The sequence below is a fragment of the Cupressus sempervirens genome, chromosome 11 (genome assembly GCF_028749045.1).
Source record: "Cupressus sempervirens isolate cs-2001-9-10 chromosome 11, ASM2874904v1, whole genome shotgun sequence".
In the NCBI taxonomy this organism is placed as follows: Eukaryota; Viridiplantae; Streptophyta; class Pinopsida; order Cupressales; family Cupressaceae; genus Cupressus; species Cupressus sempervirens.
Window position 1 is genome coordinate 376,144,845 of NC_143128.1, and position 20,209 is coordinate 376,165,053.

General features: G+C 36.2%; 1 protein-coding gene across 1 annotated transcript in view; it reads left to right on the top strand.

Annotated features, from left to right (window-relative positions):
- Nucleotides 1–20,209, top strand: part of LOC149529628 (5'-3' exonuclease family protein) — a 136,932-nt gene that overhangs the window by 13,817 nt on the left and 102,906 nt on the right. Inside the window, exon 2 of the mRNA XM_089809081.1 lies at nucleotides 9,169–9,342. Within this exon, the coding sequence (XP_089665207.1) occupies nucleotides 9,169–9,342 (174 nt within the window). The remainder of the gene's footprint in view (nucleotides 1–9,168; nucleotides 9,343–20,209) is intronic.

A 20,209-nucleotide genomic window follows, 5' to 3' on the forward strand; every position in this document is an offset into this window, starting at 1 on the left:
ATGAAAAATGATGTTTGGGAAATTGTTCTAAGACCTAAAGGAAAATCTGTTGTTTCTTCCAAGTGGATATTTAAAATAAAGTATGTTGCTGATGGTAGTACTGAGAAATATAAAGCCAGATTTGTAGCTAGAGGATTTTCTTAGAAAGAAGGGATTGATTATGAAGAAACCTTTCCTCCTGTTGCTAAATATACCTCCGTACGAGCAGTCTTCGCAATCGCCGCATCAAAGGGATGGAAGGTACATCAGATGGATGTAAAAACAACATTCCTAAATGGAAAGATTTCAGAAGAAGTCTATTTGGAGCAGCCAGAAGGATTTGAAACTCATGATTCTAACGCATTTGTTTGCAGGCTCAAGAAAACTCTCTATGGGCTTAAACAGGCTCCCAGGGCCTAGTATGAAAGGATTGATAAATATCTCACCGGCTTAGGATTCTCCAAGAATGAAGCCGATCCAAACTTATATTATAAAAGAGATAAAGATGATATGGTAATTCTGACATTGTATGTTGATGATTTATTAATCACAGGTGATGATCATCTTATAGATTAGTGCAAGAAAGATCTAACTAGAGAATTTGAGATGAAAGACTTGGGGCTTCTCCATTACTTCCCAGGATTGGAAGTATGACAGAATTATGATAGTATCATACTTAATCAAGGAAAGTACACATCAAATATCTTGAAGAGATTCGGAATGTGGAATTGGAATTCTTTGTCTTCTTCAGTGGAGACCAATTTACATAAACTTAAAGAAGCAACTGCAGAATCACCTCCAATAGATTCTACTCTCTACAAATAGATGATTCGGTCCCTTATGTACTTAGTAAATACAAGACCTGATATTTGCTATGCTGTTAATACCTTAAGTTAGTTTATGTGTTAATCGAAGGAGATTCACCTAGTTGTTGTTAAACACATTATGAGATACTTACAAGACACTCTTAATTATGGACTCAAGTATGAGAAAGTTGCTTTAGATTTGCATGGATTCACCGATTCAGATTGGGGTGGAAGTGTTAAAGATAGGAAAAACACTTCAAGATGTTGTTTCAGTTTAGGATCAGCTATGATTTCATGGATATGTAGAAAGTAGTCTTCGGTAGCTTAAAGCTCCACAAAAGCTGAATACATTGCAGCAGTGATGGCCTCCCGAGGAACAGTGTGGCTGAGAAAGTTACTTGTGAGATTATTTGGGCAAGCCATGAATCTTACGATTATTCATTGTGATAATCAGAGTTCCATCAAGCTCTCAGTAAATCCAATTTTCCATGATAGGTCCAAGCATATTGAAATTCTTTACCATTATGTAAGAGATATGATAAATAGGAATTCTGTAAAATTGGAATACATTTGTACTGGAGATCAGACAACAGACATACTCACCAAACCTCTATCTAGAGTAAAGATAGAACATTTCAAGAGGAGACTTGGTATGGTAGAGTTGTAATCCATTTGTACTCTTTTGATTATTAATAAAATAATTTTTATTTTCTGTCAGGTTATTGACTGTTATAGGCTCCACCATGTGTAATCATTATTTAAAGAGGTGACGATCTCTGAGATAATGAATACTTGTGTAAAAGACATTATGAGAGATGACAATCGCTTAGATAATGTACTAAACAATAGATTTTACTGTAAGATCCAAATGAGTTTTAGATCATATTGTGATGTTGACATTGCTATGTTCATGGGTCACAAATTGGATAAAGGAAGAATCTTAGTATTCTCTAGGTTTATCCTATATTTTGGTAGATCTTAAAACTCAGGATCTCATTGTGATATAGAAATACCAGTTTCTGTGAATCACAGCATGTGCCTTATCACTAGTAGCAGTGATTTGTTATATCATAGGTTTAGTAATATGACTTTGTATCATGTGTTCTATGATACCATAGACTAACAAGAGGTAGACAAATATAGAGTATTAATTCTTGCTTAAACATTTGTGTTGGTGTTGCTAGATATGATATCTCTCTGTAGGATTATCAGGTTAAGAGGGAGTGTTAAGAATATAACCTAGATAAACCTATAGGTCTGATGGTACAGACCGTACTTGCTCTTTTATACATATATCCCTAATGATTTGCATTCAATATAAATATATATTGCTCCTAGAGGTGTCAGCGATTTCTAGACAATGCCTTATTTGGTTCTTGTTTAATTTAGTTAGTCATAACTAAACTATTTGCTAAGATCGTCGGCTTAGGAATAATAGTTATTTTGTTAATGCCAAGGGATATGTCCCTTGAGGGACATACCCTCTAGAAAGGGTATATATCTGGGTTGTGAATGCAGTTTAGAAGACACACAAACACAACAGTCTGCTCTTCTAAGTATTCTATTTCCTGCGAATTATAAATTTAGAGATATTGTTATTCATTCAATATCAAGTATAGAGGTTTGGACCTGCATTAAAGTAAGTGATTACTTATTCGAATAGTTTGAATATTCATCTTATCTAGAAGACCATTCTCAACCATTAAAAAATGAACTACAAGTCTGATTCAAAGCACAAAGAATTTGCAGAACTTTACAAAATTTATATCTATCTATCTGTCTATCTATATATAATGATTAAATGTTTATTATATAAATTATCAATTTAATGAAGAGACGTGTCCCTTCATGGGACACGTCTCTTTTTATCCTTTTCTAATTATTAATAAGAGGTCGCTGCCATTTGAAACACACATACCAAATACAATGGCAGTGCTTTGTACATTTGCAGCGATCCTAATAACTCAACAAGAAGCATTGGTTTCAACAGTCATTGAAGACTCTATAATGCCTCTTTCTTTTTTATTATTGATGGCCTCAGTGTCAACATCCCTTACTCTCTGTTGACCCAATAGGAGCTCTATTCTTTGCTCTGTCTCCTCATCTTTCAGTCTGTTGTTAGACTAGAAACCTGTACCATTAAAGACCCCAATGCCATTGCCCTTATTTGGTACCTTGTCAGCGTCTTCTTTTGCTGCTGCACCATCATAACTCTTTGGTGTCACTAGTGCTTTGATTGCAACCCTTAATAGAGTATCCAATTGTTTTAGAAATTTAGCAGAGTGTCTTGACCCCTCTGCAACATCCCTTACCCATGTGTTCTCTCCATAATTAGGAACATAAAACAGTAGATGATTATCCTCATGGATAACAACGGTATTAGCTTTTTCTTCTTCATAACCTTCTTTACCATATTTTCCAATTTCTTCCACCATACTAGCCATAACATCTTCTGCTTCTTTATCGTTTGCACCTCTCTTAGACTCATAGTAAATAATTGTAATAGTCTCTGTAAACATCTTCTTTCGTGTCCAATCATCTACTATTTGAGGTGCTATATCCTCAAACCGGTACTCATCAGGAGCTCCATCAATCCCTCCTCTGCTATCACTATGATATTCCGACATGCCTATGAACTTCTCCATAACAGAATTGGTTTCAACATCTAATTGATCCAAACAAATTCATCCAAGCTAAGAAGTCACATGAACGTGACTCTTGAGAAGGATAAACAACTCCCACTTCATCATCACTTCCTCGAGAGCCATAGTGTAATGCCCTGCACGGAGATCCTTGGAACAAGGATTCAATATAAGTCAAGAATATATATTTTTTATACAAGTATGAATACACATGACAACATCATACACGGATCTCAAAGATCGCAATGAAAGACTTAACCACCATCCCGACAACCATCGAATCTCCAAACGCCACTAACCGAACAAAACTACTAACCACAGAAGGACGCAAACAAATATGAATCTGATAACATACCAAATTCGAAATGCAATTCCAAGGTATTCGAGGACACCATAAAGGGTATCCAAAACACCTCTGGAAAACTTCTGATTGAACCGAAAAGTGCTCGTTGTCTGCCCGGATAGGTTTTTCCAAAACCCAGGCGATAATTTAAATCAACACAGTATGATACTTTCCAGTATCATACAATCTTTCTAATGAAAGCGTGCAATACAATTAGGGTTTGGGCGACACTTCTCAAGAAGGCGTGCGATACTTTACCAGTATCGTATGACCTTTCTCCAAGAGGCATGTGATAGAACAGTGTCGCACGATAGAGTTTACATGGGCATGCAATACTTTCCAATATCACATGATTCTTCTTCTTTGAGCGTATGATACTTTAATGTAGCACCCAATCCTGATGCATGGTCGCCTAGAGAAAGCTAGAATTACTCTAAGGACCAAAACAAGGGATAAAACAGGAAATCAAACCTCTACACCAGGGAGTACTGGATCCACAGTTGAGGCAAAGGCACTCGAAACAAAAGCTACAAGACGGGAACTACAACTAACCATCTATCATAGCAGAGAAGGGAAAGAACTAAAAGCAACATTGCAATGTACTGAAATACCATCGCAATAACTGAACAACCAAACTAAGTATGCGGTTCCTCCCAGCTGTAATAACATCATGAGACCATTGTGGATCCTAGCCATCCCCCGTGCGTAACATCCCAAACCACCGACCAGATCATCGGAGCTATCTTATAAGGACGTCACTACTAAAACGTGCTACAATATAGGAATAAGGAAATCTAACATGCTAAAAATAAAGCATTAGATATTCCAATAAATCAACCACATCATCTATCATATGCTAACATCATACGGATAGGAAATCTAACATGCTAAACTAATAAACAATAGATACACCAACGAAGCAATTCACATCATCTAATTATATGCTAAACATCATAATATAGGAATGCGTCAAATAAATTAGCATAATCTAAACATGATATCCAAGCATTCCAATGAAAACATAAATCACAAGAAAGCATACTCCGGAACCCGAAGTATCAAGTGAAAACATCCAACAACGGTTGCACTAGAACAATAGACTATCTCTGTACACTGGTCTCCAGCAGTGGCGAAAGTAGCTATGCCTCCCAACCATGTAGAACTCGTAGGTCCACTCCCGCCGCGTTGATGGAGATAATGATCCAACCACAAACACACATACAACAAACGTCCATGGCTAACACTCACACCAGACAATATGATGACTGCAACCAAGATCATGAGACAATGCAAGTACAACAAGTCTTGGCCAGACACTCAATGGGCTATTATGTAGGGGCTGACATCATGGAGAGTCGCTTGGCATTGACAAGCCCAAGCTAGTATTTGCAGCATCAACTTCATAACAAAAGGTGCACAATCCTGGCAACATCAACTTCACAACGGAAGGCGCACAATCCACATTTTAATTATCTTAAATTTTATTACCACTCACATTTTATTTAGTTATCACTTAAACTTCCTCTGCCAACCTCGGGAGTGATTACCAAGCTATGAGATAGAAGCCCCTCCATGTGCTACCCTACCCTACCCATGCTCATCCAACAATGAGTGCCTATAGGCATGCATATTCCCAACTCAACCCCAATGATCATAACTCCCGGAAGTACCATGGAAGATCGGGCCTCGCAAGTCACCCGACAAATGTATGCGCACGTACTAGTGCGTGGTGCACCATTGTCACGAAGATCATAACACACGGACTGGATGAGAACACAAGCAAAATATCAGTCAACCAAAAACAAGCTCAGGAGGATGGATTCTACACGAATCCCAAATAACAATAAAACCATACATCATGAAATCACTCAGCCGGCCTCAATCCGGGAGTATAGATTCTACACAAATTCCAATGATGCAACAAGACCAAACATCACGAACTCACTCAACCGACCTCAATCTAGGAGTATGGATTCTACACAAATCCTAGTGTCCACGAAACCACAAGGATCTAAAAGGAACAATAACATCAGGTATAAAATCACTCAACCGAACACAATGTCGGGAGTATGGAGGCGACATGCATCCCAATGCAAACGTAAAAGTGCAATAATGGTTTGACTGATATCCTACGGATAATCCAAGTCCACGACCAACATCATGCCAAGTAAACTCGAGAAAACTAGGCGACACACAAATCGAGGCAAAAAACCTCAAAACTCAAAAATTTCGAAATTAAAACCCATTTGTTCTTAGGGCACAAAAGCCACGAATATCAAATAAAATTTGGTTTTGGAGTCCATATGCAAAAACGACCAACATAACGGTGCAAAACCCCAAACCCTCATCCCGGAAAACAGGGAAATGCTCATACTTGCCTAATTGGGTAGAGCTAGCATAGAGAAATGGAGGGGAACACTAGTTGTCAGCCTCCTAACAAATGGCTACCAAAAACAGAAGTAAAACGGGAGAGCCCACCCTTGCAGCCAAAAGGGCAAAATGAGAATCTGAATCATAAAATAAAAAGCCGGCAGAAGTAGCTGAAAATCACGACAATTCAAAGTCTCCCCAAGGTGGATCCAATGAAACCAACCTCGCAACGATCCCACGCCCATAGCTCCCACAATGAACAAAACAGTAATTCCTCATGAAGAGGATTTTGGGTTTTACTCTCAAACTTTCTAATTCAAAAGTGAGAAGTGAGGAATTAAATTCCTTTTTGGATACTTGTTTACTTTTTGAATCAATAATTGATTAGGGCAAATAACCAGCCAACTTAGTTAAACCCCGAATTGACCCAAACGAAAACAAGCTATTCTTAGTAATAGGAATTCATCTATGGCAAAGTTGCTAGAAATTAAAATAAAGCCCGAAAACCCCAAAAACACAAAATTTCTTTAACGACCTTCACAACAGTGCGAACCTCTAAATGCACAAACACGCTCACAAGTCTAGTTGCATAATACAAATGAGTCCGGATTTATCAAATCACCAGAAGGTTTAATTTAACATTTAAATAAGATACGTTGACCATACAGGGACAACATTAGTAAAACATGAATGATTGAATCATTAACTCCATGTGCCACTGCCAGGGATGTAAATCCTGCACACTCAAATACATGATCAAATGCAATTGCATATAATAACATAGCCGAAGCAATAAATGTATTAAATCACCTAATTTAACCATTTATTCAATTATACTGAAATAATCTATTTACATCACTCAAGTTCACACATGGCATAATGAAGCAAGAATGAAGTAAATAACCATAGCATTAAATCCATCACATAATATAATCAAAGATATGTCCAAATACCGGATAACTAGATATCGTCATAAAACATACTGTCATCTCAAAATGACATCATCATGCAAATATGATCCACTGAACAGCATAGTAGTCTAACATCTATGATACTGAAATCAAAGTATAACATCTGACCCTCGGGTCATCTCAAATGTAAAACATAAAATATCCACAACAGATAACCAATGAATCCAACATGACGTTCCATTTCTAATTATTTAAGCATTTAATAATGGTTGGTTAAACAACATTAAAAGACACTTAAAACACATAAGCAAACACAGTCATATACATGACTAACCACTACTATAGGAACCTAGTCTAGTGTAGCAGGGTAATAGTACACAGTGCAATCTCTACACACATCTCAGGGTAATCATGGAATAACATCATGATACCTCATCGATTCTGGTAACCACTGGCACAAACCTCAGTGAACTATCTACCAAATCATAATCTCGTAAATCAGCCATAAGCATAATCAAAGCAACTGATATAGTTAACATAACTCCAATCACCCCAAGGGTGTTGACCACTCATGGTCTCAATCATGATCACTCACCAAGCAAGATCAACAAGGTTGCATCCATTAGGATGACTTACAGAAATCAAATGGGAGAGGCACTACACATAGGACATAGACATGAGAGCTTGAGCCAAATCAGGCAAATTTGATTTGTCCATTTTATTACAAATTCTTTAAGATTTCCAACACTAAGTTTCTTCTCCCAACTCTGATGCCAATTGTTGATTTTTGAGCTCAAAAGAAAATGCAAAGGCCGAGTAAAATAAAATCAGAAATAACAAACAATAACACAGACAGAATTTTATAGCGGCTCACCTTTACAGGCTACATCCAAATTCAACCTGAGATTCTCAGATATATTAAATTTTATTTCTCTCACAATATGATACCACAGCCATTAGAATGGCAATGACCATCAATCTTATAACAGTCTTCAATCCACGGAACGTGAAAGACCAAGAGTTTTTACCGTTGCAACAAAAGGACTAATGAAGAAAATGATTCTTCCAGAATACTGGCATTGCATGTGAGTCAGAATATTCTTCAACCACAGTAACTATTACAAGAAACTATTGGGATTCATACACTCAGCATGTACAACAAGATACAGGGTAATTGATAATATTGTCTTCGGACAGCGTAGATTATGATAGCACCTTAGAGACATCTATTTTGATTTACATTATATATGTTGTATGTTTCATTGCTCAAGATGTCTTAAATATAATGGTATGAGGAAGAACAGTGTTACTGTTCTGAATAGGCTTATCCAACTGTATTATAATAGTAGGCGTATCAAATTCTATTTGAAATGAAATAAGCACACGGGCATTCCAATGGAAGACAGTATATACAGTGGAGTTCGTTCCTTTGAAAATCATGAACTGTGTCATGACACTATCTGAACATTTTTTACCTGCTGAATTTTACAGTTGTCCTTTTATGTGCTGAAATTGCTAGAGTACTTTGATGTCTCTAAATTGCTTGCTTGCGAAATGTTCGTACTCTCCGTCTATTTAGAAAAAATCTTTATTTTAAAGCGTGGATTAGGGAATCCAGTCTCTGTGGATTCTCCTATCCATGATTTTTGCACATAAGACCTTCTTCATCAAATTTCCTAACCATACAAATTGACAGTGTGAAATAAGAACTCTAGTGGTTTTTGTTATCTTCTACAATGTGTTGGCATCACAGAGAAGGTAATATGTTATATGATTATGTTAAAGGATCTTAAAGATTAACTGTTATATGGGAAGTTAGGAAGAATCCAATATATATTACAGATTTTCTCATTCAATCCCACTTGGAAAAGTCTATTTTTGAATTATTCAATTATATCATTTAAATCAGTTTCTAGAAATAGGCTATTCTAAAATTTGTTTGACATTTGACTACCCTGTTTGGACCTAAAATTGTCAGAAGATGACTGATGATGTTTTTTTATGACATCCTTGTAGCTATTAATTGTTGATTTTATGGTCTTGTAGATACTTTTTTTGGAAGATTGTCTGTGCTGAAATACTTATAGGTTTTATTGGGTGGAATTTTTGTGGTTCAGCTTGGTGTATTTCCACTGTTTATTATAGATGGGGATGCTCCAACTTTGAAGTCTCCCACACGGTTGGATCGCTTTTGTAAACTGACAGGGATCAATCACTCTCCCCATAAAAATGTTGAAAGCACCATCATTGCACGTAATCCTGTCTTCAATCGATATATTGAAGAATGTGTGGTGAGTCATTCATTGCTTCTCAGAATGTTTCTTTCACTCACTCTTTCATAGCAATCTTAGTTTTCTTTGGTAAAAAATTTAGCTTGCAATATATGCAGGATTTAAAAAAATCACTGGGTGAATTGATACATGCTTACTAACAATGAAGTTCCATTGTGTATAATTTATTAAGTATAATTAAAGGGTGTATTATTTTCGTTTTGCTAAGAAAATGAAGGATTCTCTGTTCATACAACTGAAAATGTGAGGAAACATAAAAGCGAAGAATGCCTGGATTCTGAAATATCAAAGCATCAGCCAATCCCATACCATTGTAGAATCATGCACTGTTAAAAAATAACATATTGAACTGCTCAGTTATCAACTACCAGGTATCTAGCTGCATTCAGAAAACAAAATAACACCCTGGCATGTACCATGAAAATCCACCCAGGCTGGCTTATGTGGTAAATGTGCTGTATCTTGATTCAGCCCTTTAACTTCCAGCTCTGTATCCCGCTTCATGAATTCCATTAGATCTCTTTCTATTCATGGAATGAAGCCTTCAAGGCATTGGGGGTTGTGTTGGCAGCTCCAACAGTTTCCAGGGTCTTCTCCTTGTGGGAATGGTCACACGAGTCTTAACAAGGGCCAGGTTGGAAGAAGCTGCCAGAGCATGCTTTGTCATGAAGGCCCAAGAAATCAGGGTTTGTGGTGGACTTTGATAAGAATGTCCTCAGAGAGAGGCACTGGGAACAGGCAATCTTTAATGATCAATCGACTGTTACTGATCCATTCCCAGAAATTTATACATCATATCTTCAAGAGTTTTGACAACTTCCACCTTGTGCTAAAGCTCCAATTCAATTCCTGAGAGCTGCCATCTCCAAGTTAGGGGCTGGGGCTTGGGCTTGGGCTGGAGCTGGAGCCTGAGCAGCAACATGGATTTTGGAAAAGGGCTTTTGGTGGTGATATAATACAACATCCAGTTCCTCAGCTTCTCATTCCACACCTTCTTTGTCACTGTGTTTAAATTTTCTCTTGGATGGAGAACTGAGAACTCAGTGCTTAATTACTAGGTTTTCTGATAATCCATCCCCTCCCACCACATATTTGATCATCCCCAACGATTCCTTATGTTTGCACTGGAAAGTTGAGCTAAGAAAGTGGTCTGCAATTGTCAATTGTTTTATAATTGCTATTTGATGGTTTCAACTTTCATGTATTATTTCTCCTATTATGGTGCTTGAGATGGAGCTATTGATAGCAAGTTTTTAGGTATTGTTATGCTTCTATGGTTACTTTAGATCTTTGGTTGGTGATACTCTTGTAAAGGTTTTCTCTGCATGTGTATTGTAACATTTCTGAAAGGGTCTTCTTCACATACACCTTTGTTGTGGTATGATTTTGTATATGTTTTAAATGTGTCTCCTTTCTATGATTGTAAATCTAAAATTTGCACAATTTCTCGTCTAAGATTAGTTAAGGAAGAGTTTTCTTATACCTTACTTCCTTTCATATGGCACTAGAGCCTGACCACTTTAGATTCTAGTTGTTGGGCAAGGATTCTTTGTACTGATCTTTGTTTGTGTGGGAGCTTGCATAGAAAGTTATGATCTTATTATAGGAAAAGATGGAGAGCACATAAAAAATAGAGATGGAAAAATTCTTAGCCACAAATTTTGAGCTTTGGAAGTTCAAGGTGGAGGATGTACTTATGGATTGAGATCTATGGGCTATTGTATCCAGATCCAAACATATTGGTTTATCAAAAGAAGACCGGGATAATATGGATGGGAAATCTAAGCAGTGTTAGACTGGTTAAATATTGTTCAATGTACATAAAAGACCACGACAAGACTCATTTGGAAGAAATTGGGAGGTTTGTATCAAGCTAAATCTCTGGTTAACAAACTCTGTATGAGAAAGAAGTTGTATTCTTTTCAAATGGGGAATGGTGGCTTTGTAGCCAAACACTTGAATGTGTGTAATGTGATTGTTACCTAGTTGCACTCCGTTAGAGTAAAAATGGATAAGAATTCATGGAGGTTGCTTTGTTATGGCTACTAGGAGCACTACCACCAAGTTGAAAATAGATGAGATGGTGATATCATTTCTTTCTTAAGAGATGCAAAGAAAAACTTTCAAATTTGTTTACTAAGAGATGCAAAGAAAAACTTTCAAATTTTCTAAGGTGGCCTTAGCTTTTCATGGTAGATAGAAAGGAAAAGGCAAGGAGGATAGAAGCAAGGCAAGTTTAGATCTAAGTCTTATATAGATCCAAATCTCTTTGTAAGTTCAAGCAATTTTTTTTGAATTATGGTGAGATTGGCCATTTTAGAAGAGATTGCAAGGATGTAATATCCCTTGCCCAAACTGACTGATTTTGGCTCAAGGAATATTGTCAAACTCTTGTATGCTGCCTTTCTCTTTTCTGATTTTTTTTTTGTTTCAGCTTGTTTGATATAGGTTGAATGATGATAAGAAATTTACAATTGTTACATCCCAATTTTTGCCCTAAAATTTTAAACTGATTATAGCTATTGAACCAAATTAATTCTTCATGTTCACATGAAATTGAGATAGTTTATTATAGCCGTTGTGTTAATTTATTTTCATGTGAAATGGAATCAGTTAATCTTAGCCGTTGCATCGATCTAATTATCACATGAAATTGAGTCAGTTAAATCTAGCCATTGTGTTAATTTATTTCTAATCATGTGAAATGGAGTTAGTTAATTTTAGCCGTTGTATATACATGATGAATAAGTTAGTTATTATGATGAGATTCCTAACAGTCACTTGATGATTTTATTTAACAAATCATGAATCTTGAATTGATGCTTTGGTGAGAATGTTGTTTTAAATGTTCATAGGATGAAGACCGGAGAGAGAGGGGAAGCATTACGAAATGAGGTCATCGAAAGGGGATGGTCATAAGGTTCAGTCATCAGGAGCGACATGTTTGGCATAAAAACTGCCTTGGCGAGGTTATTAAGACTTGACAATATATTTCATGGTGGAACCGCATGAGCTATAAGTAAAAACAATATAAATATTAAAAATAAACAAAGTTCTTACTTTTAAGAAAATATCAAATAATAATATCATTTAAATATTATTTTAGTCGCTTAACGACAATCATAGATAAATAATTATAAAGTGGCATCATTACATTAATTCATTAATCCAATTATGCCACCCTACAACTACGTGCCTATAAACTTAATTAAGAAAAGAAGATAATATTAATAATATTAATTATTTAAATAAACTTTTCATCTTCTTTTCTTTTCATTTTATTTTTTCCTCTTTATTTTTCTTTTCACTTGATTGAATAAAGAATTTGAGCATGAATCTTGTAACGACAGGGAAGTTGTAAGGTTGGCTCAAAATAATATATGTTAGCTTTGTCGTGCATCGGCACCCATTCTGGTATCCGGACTTCTCTCATTACAACTTTTCACATTTGAAATACCTTTTCTCTATTACGGTGTTAACAACACCCAATACTTTATTATTTGCATCCAAAACAATTGTAGTCACTGTGGGATTCTGAATAGGAGGCGATTTAGAGTCAAGTGAAAGCGTTTCAAACTACGGAACAGTGTGTCACATAAGGAGGCGTTTTATATTTCTTTCCATTTTATTTACCTTGCTTAAGTAGAGTTGGCTGTGAGTTATTTAATTTAAGGGTTCCATGTTTCCAAACTTTATTACAAGCATGCCGTCTTCATTATGTTATAGACCATTCGAACTTTCTTTTAAAGTTTGCCTTTACATCTATGTGTACTGTAGTAAGGCGAATACCATAGTTGGATACAATCTTTCTTGTCCAAAGTAATACTTTTAGTTCAGTTGAATGTCTTAGAGTAATAGTTTACATTCAAATTTGCCAATTTTTATGAATAACCTTTGAAGTTCTTCATAAAACTTTATTTCTATTCATTTGAAAATATGATATAATGTCTGATAATTGAAATGAGAGCACCAAGGAGATCACCCGGCTAAATGCTAGAATGAGGTGATGAAGGTGCGAATTATACAAATAAAGTTAATTTGAAGGCACCAAGGAATCACCGGCTGATTGGCCTATTTATGGTGAGGAGGTGTAGATGAATCTATTAACAACAAATATGAGAATGTTATTGTTACCAATTTAACATGCCTTTTAAATTGTTATGTTTTACGCTAAACTGATTATGTTTTAACTGCTGACTAAGTGTGTTTAGCTGCTGAGAGTATATAGTACAGAACGAAAAGAACGCAGCAAACAAAGTACAAAAAGCATAAGAAAGAGAATTGATCACTTTTTCAGGATACAAGTACTGAAATAATATTCAAAGTATTCAAATTAATATATTTTACAAAGTGTTCATATTTACACAGTACTTGAATACAATGCATTCAGATATTACTAGTGCTCTCAGCCCCTAACATAAATATCTGAATTAAACACATGGTACAAACAGAAAAGTACTGAAAAAGAGATAGAAAGGAAAGGCATCCATTGCCTGAATGGAAAGTTGTTGCGTTGAACGTTGGAGGGCTGATCTTGCATCTCCATTTGGGAGTAAAACTTGCAAAAAATGAGTAAAGAAATGGATCAGTTCATACGAACTGAGCAATGGAAAACTTTCCTATCATCTATACTCAGCTGTTTATACAACATGGTTATCCAGATAACTATGCTAAAAGGCAAGGCGGCAAGAAAATTTGAAGAAAATAAAACATGTTTTTATTAATGAGTTTGTTCCATGTGTAGATACAGGTATGAAGACTTAAGGCTATAGAAGGATCATGCGTAAGTTACATGCATGAAGCCTTTTGGCTGAAATTGTTCGGGCAAAGACAGAAAATATTGGGGAGGCTGTTGAGGGGGCATGCATAAATTACAAGTATGGGACCTTCCGGTTAAACCAATGTAGCTGATTGAAGAAATTGAGGAGATCATAGAAAGGACGTGCATAAGTTACACGTACGAAACTTTCTGGTCAAATCAAGGAGCGGCAAAGGCAAAGGACGAGAGGAGATCGTTGAGGGGGCATACATAAGTTCAAGTATGGGACCTTCCGGTCAAATCATGAAGGACATGTAAGGTTTCAAAATCTGAAGCTAAAGGAATTTCAATTATTTTTGCAAGTATATTTCAGCATATATCAGGAAAAGTGCAGGTACAATTAGTCATAAGGTCGATCAGAATTACCTATTAGTGCTGTATCAATAGGAAAAGAAAGGAAATCTGCTACAGGAAAATCAAACTTATATGAGGAAAGTACAGAGGCAAATTTTTTTTTTTCATTCATGATATCCATCTTATTTATGTGCTTCATGTTCATCGAATGATGATCTAATCTACGAAAGAACAAAACAGTACGCTGAAATGTGTGTCAACAACAAAAAAAAAAGATTTTTAGTTGCAGCATAACAGGAATTTTATCAGCCATTACAACTTCCAAGACATGCGTGGTGATAAAACGAAACAAATGCTACATGCTGGAATGTGTATCAGCATACAAAGACTAAGTTGAAGATTAAACAAGAAACATAATTATTATTTCTTATGCAGGAAAAGTGTTAAAAGACTATGAGCTTCATATGACATATGGGAGTCACGAACCCCTGTTCGAACCCCATAAGTGATGGATCAATATGCTGAGAAAAATAAATACTTCAATGATTATCAAATGCTCAGAACAGAAGGAACAAAATTACATATCAATCATTTCAAACTACAGAATACAATGGAAGTTACAGAATGTTGCTAAACTGGAAGTGTACATGCTGAATATTCTTTTATCAGAATGATGGATATCAACAGATAAGGGTTTGAAACTCATTTTTTATGCCAAGAAGAGTCATGATATATGTATTATTACAAGGGAGGGGTCTTGTTCTGCCAAGTCAAATTCGCTATGTGAAATATTTTGAACGAGTTCTTACATGTTTCAATGGTGAAGTTCAACCTGGAAGGAGGTGCATACTACGGGGATTTCGTCTTCATAAATGCCCATACTGGTTTCGGCCTTCTATTGCAGTATCTGATCATGAAAGGTTAAGGGGTCTTGTAGAGTTGAGGGGTGACTTCAAGGTCTATTTTCATGATCGACATGGAGATTTTTACTGTTGGCTGAACACAACAATGATGGAAAACAGGCAGATTCTGAACCCCTCTGATCTTGATGGTTTTGACAAGAAGAAACTGCCTTGCCCAGGGTTTCAGATTGAGGTTGTGGTGACGGATTATAATGCTACAGTGCCTTCTCGATCTAAAGATACTACAACTACTGATATCATTGGTGTGGCAAAATCAGAAAGCAGACCTTTGCAGACAGGAGAAAGTCATAATAAAAGCTACAGCATGATAAAGGAGAACAAGAAAACTTTCATGGTATCAACAAAACAAAACCCACAAGGCAAAAATTATGGGTTCATGTGCAATGTTTATCTACAACAAAGGAAACAGTTATGCAATGAAGAAAATTTCAACAGTAGCTATGGTGAAATGGAGAGAAAACTCTCACATAATCAGTAGTAAAAGTGAGACCAGTACATACCAGCGAAAGAACTCCATATGGCCAGTAAATAAGGCATCATAACCTTAACAGCAGCCATCCAAAAATATGACAGGCATCAACAAAATAAAACCCGCAAGTGAAAGCTCAAATTCGAGCCAGTATAGAAACAAGAAGCTTTTTCCCTGTAACAGCAAGAAATGGTGTCCATAGAAGCAATAACTTGTGCCAAGGCTTAAACTCCAACAGTAAGAATATTGCAAGAAAGAAGCAAGTACCAGTAGCTCATGGCTCAGGGAAGAGAGAATCACGTCCAACATTTATGAAGATCTTAACCCAGCAAAAAGGCTCAGAAACTACAGTAAAACATGGTGAGCTCGCACCAAAATGTGGTCCAATATGTGCTCAAATATACGGAGCAGAACTCGCAGCCAAAGTATATAAAAATGGCGCCCAAAATAACATGAATCCGCTGTCAAAGAATGCCCAAAAATCCGCAGCCAGCATGGTAAACTCGCCCATCAGCACATAAAAATAACCACTACTAACAGAGAAAGCAGAATATGGCGTCCAAAGTCCATGGTAATAACCAGCAAAGGGAGAAAATCGCAACAAACTTCTTGCATGCGGCTAGGGTTTGTAAGAAACCCTTCATCTCTTCCTAAAACGTGAATGAGCAAACAGTGAAACAAAACATGCCTTTTTCCATCACTTTGAGCGTACTACAAAATTCGCCCTTTTCTATTTTTAATAGAGTTTCGGGTTCGGGCCATGTAAGTTTGAGCATTTTTTTTTCAACTTAATATAGATTTTGTATAAATCTATTATATGTATGATGCCAAATCCATTAAGGCATATAGATACATTAATAATAGTTAGGATATATATTATAAATATTATATATATTAATTAAATATGACTAAATATTTATCTAATATATATAATACTTATAATATATATTTGATATTCCCTTCGTTATATTTAATTAAAACTGATATGTTTTAAATAAGAAAAAATAAAATTATTATTATTAAAACATATCAATATTAATTGAAAAAAAAAAAAAAAAAAAGAAGAGAACTTTTGTAAAATTAATAAATTAAAAGGCTATAATTGTAAGGACTCTAATTTTATTAATTAATTAAAGGGAATTAAAAAGAAATTTTGAATGCCTAAATGCGAGGAGAGAAACAGGTGGACATTCAGTTAACAAGGGGTATTTTGAGGCCAGGTTTAGTTTCAGTTTCATATACAAATTTGTGAGTTATTTATGGGGGAGGTGAGATCAGTTATGCATGCAGTTCAGATGGAGGGTTTATTTTATGCATATATTGCATAATTTGGAGCATTTTCACATGCTATTTTTGAGGGTTATTTAGTTTATCCGAGTTTTTGTGCATGATTTTGGAGAGTTAAAGGCAGTTTTAAGTTATCCAGCAGTTGGGCAAATGGTTAAGTGCAGTTTTCAGAGGCTCTTTCATTGTTTTCATCATTTTTTGTTGATTTTTCCTAGGCATAAGTTTAGAATCCGAGTTAGGGTTATTCTTCTATATATTGTACTTTCACCTCATTATGAGGGACTTTCTTTCAGATTCAGATTTTTTGCAGATTGCAGATTTTGAGTTGATTGTAAGGGCACTTGTGACAGAGATTTTTTCAGCATTGATTATAGAGATACAGCGGTTCCTTATCATAGATTCTTGTGTGATTTTGTGAATTCTTTGCTTTAGTGTTGTGTTCGCCTTCATTATAGCTACATTCCTAGTTGCAGATTTGAATCGTGATACATGTGATTACAAGTCTATGTTTGTGATTATTGTTTTCTTTCAGAAAATTGGTAAGACTTAGGTATCCTTTTCAAAGCAAGAGATCCCAATCCTTACATAGAAACACTTTTGTGATTATGTGATTGTCTGATATTGTGAATTAATTGTCTTTTTTTGTAGTTTGTGCTGAAGTGATCAAAATTACATTCATAACCATTGGTGTATCACCTCACTTAGATTGGTTTTAATCATTCATTCTTTCATTTCTTACTCCTATCTTGAGTACAATTTAGGATTAGGTGATCACAACTTAGGAACCGGCCCAGCTTCCGGAGATTCTTCTCTCGTTTTAGGACAACCCACCACATGAGAGAGTTTCCGCTGTTTCACAGGGTAGCTTGATTTTACATCTCGCTAAAGGCGCAAATCCTGATTGACAACAGTTTTTTGGCACGCCCGGTGGGACCACGAACTGCTTCACAGTTCACTGATTTTCAAGATTTTACTGCTGTTTTGGTGTGAACAGCAATATTTCAGCCTTTTTGAAGGTATTTTATTAACACCTGACGACTCTATGTTTAAGGTTTATCACAGATTCAGTTGCAGTTTGGTGATTTTTTAATGAGAAGAGCTCCCAGAAGGACAACAAGAGGAAGAAGAACACCAACAGTTTCAAGGGGAAGATTAGTTTCACCATCCGGATCAGATTTTTCAGCGCTTGAATATCCTACAATTGAAGAACAGCTAACAAATTCTGAAGAATCCGTGATAGTTATTGAAGATATTGGTTTTCCTGAAGACTCAAGTGTTCGAGATCATTCTGAATCTGAAGGGCCCATTTTTGAGCCATTATCAAGGGACCAATTTGTATTTTCAGCATCTACAAGTGGTGCTACAGCTGCTGTTATAGGTCTGAAAACATATCAGTGGAAGGTAAATCAGGCTATCCGACCTTCATTACCATTTGTAGCACAGCAACAAATACCACCAGTTCGTCAAATGGCCCGAAATTTGCCATTTTTAGCTTTTAATGCTGGCAACCCCTTACAGATTGCTGTCCATCATGATATTCCACCAGCAGCATTAAAAAGTGTGCCATATTTTATTGGTGAAAACCATGTTTCAGCAGTGGAACATATTAAGGATATTGCTACTCTTTCCGGATTACACCAGGTTTAGCATGAAGATGTGGCCTTGAAGTTATTAGCTGCATCTTTCAGAGGTAAAGCATTAATTTGGTTTAGAAGTCTTGCGGTAAATTCAATTGATACATGGGACGCATTGGGAAGCTTGTTAATCAGCAAGTTCGAAGATAAGTCTGATAATCTTTCTTTGGTTGAACAGTTGACTACCATTAAGAGGCATCCTGATGAGCATATTTCTGATTTTAATTTTCGTTTTCAGCGAACTTGGGATAGAATTCCAGCAACTGTTAAGCCTTCTAATGATTATGCATATTTATTTCATTTAAAAGCTTTTAACAACGATATTTCAGTTATGATACAATCTATGGGAGGGCGTACTTTACCGGATGCATTTGATGTTACTGTAAGGGCTGAAAATAGTTTAATACAAGCTGGTAAACTACCTCCTAGGCCTCCAATGCCTTATTCTATGGAAATACAGCAGATGGTACCAGCTGTTATACCACCATTGGCTGCAATTCCACCTATGCCTGCATTACCAGCATTTAATGTACAGGTTGCAGCAGAGGAGCATGCTGCTACAGCTCCTATTAGACAGCTACAGGAGCAAAATCAGGGCTTAATTGAGAAAAGTGACAGTATGATGAAAACATTGCAGACTTATGGGAATGAGATAACGAATTTAAAGAGACAACAAGGTCAATATAATAAGCCTAATCAACCATCTTATTAGGAAAGTAGGCAGTATAACCAAGCTTCAGGTTCAAACCAGCAAAGACAACCTCAAGGACAACAAAGGAATTATGGTCAAAGGACCAATCAGCCCTACAATTATGCAACTCCTAGCAATTCAAAGGAATTGGTAGTTGTTCCTCAAAACAACCATGCACATGACGAAGAATGGTGCAATACTTGTAACGCTGGTCATTATTGGTTGGATTGTGCATATGAACTTGAGGCAAGGAAGCGAGATCTTTTGAAAGAACAACAGATTACAAACCAAGGAGAGGTTCATCTTGAACAAGTGCAACAACAAGTACAACAACAAGGTAATTCTAATGCTACTTTGATGAATTTTATTGAAGATGAGGCTGTTATAGCAGCAAATTTTGATCAAAATCAAGCTTGGAAGCCTGTATCAGTGGGAACAAGGTCAAAAGACCAAGCTACAAATAATTTACAACATCAAGCTGATAAATCAAAACAGCAGCAGGCCAATTCTGGTAACACTCAAACAGGACCATCAAGTGCACAAAAAATGCAGTATATACCAAAAGGACAGCAAACTCAAGCACAAAAAGCGAGCTTACAGCCATCACAACAGCAGAAAGAGCCTGCTGTACCAAAGAATCAGTCAAAGGTTAGTACTCAAAATTTCAATATTGTTGAACATTTGAAGAAGACTCATGTTCTTGTCTCTATGTGGGATGTTTTAGCACTCCCGGGTCAAAAAGACATGTTA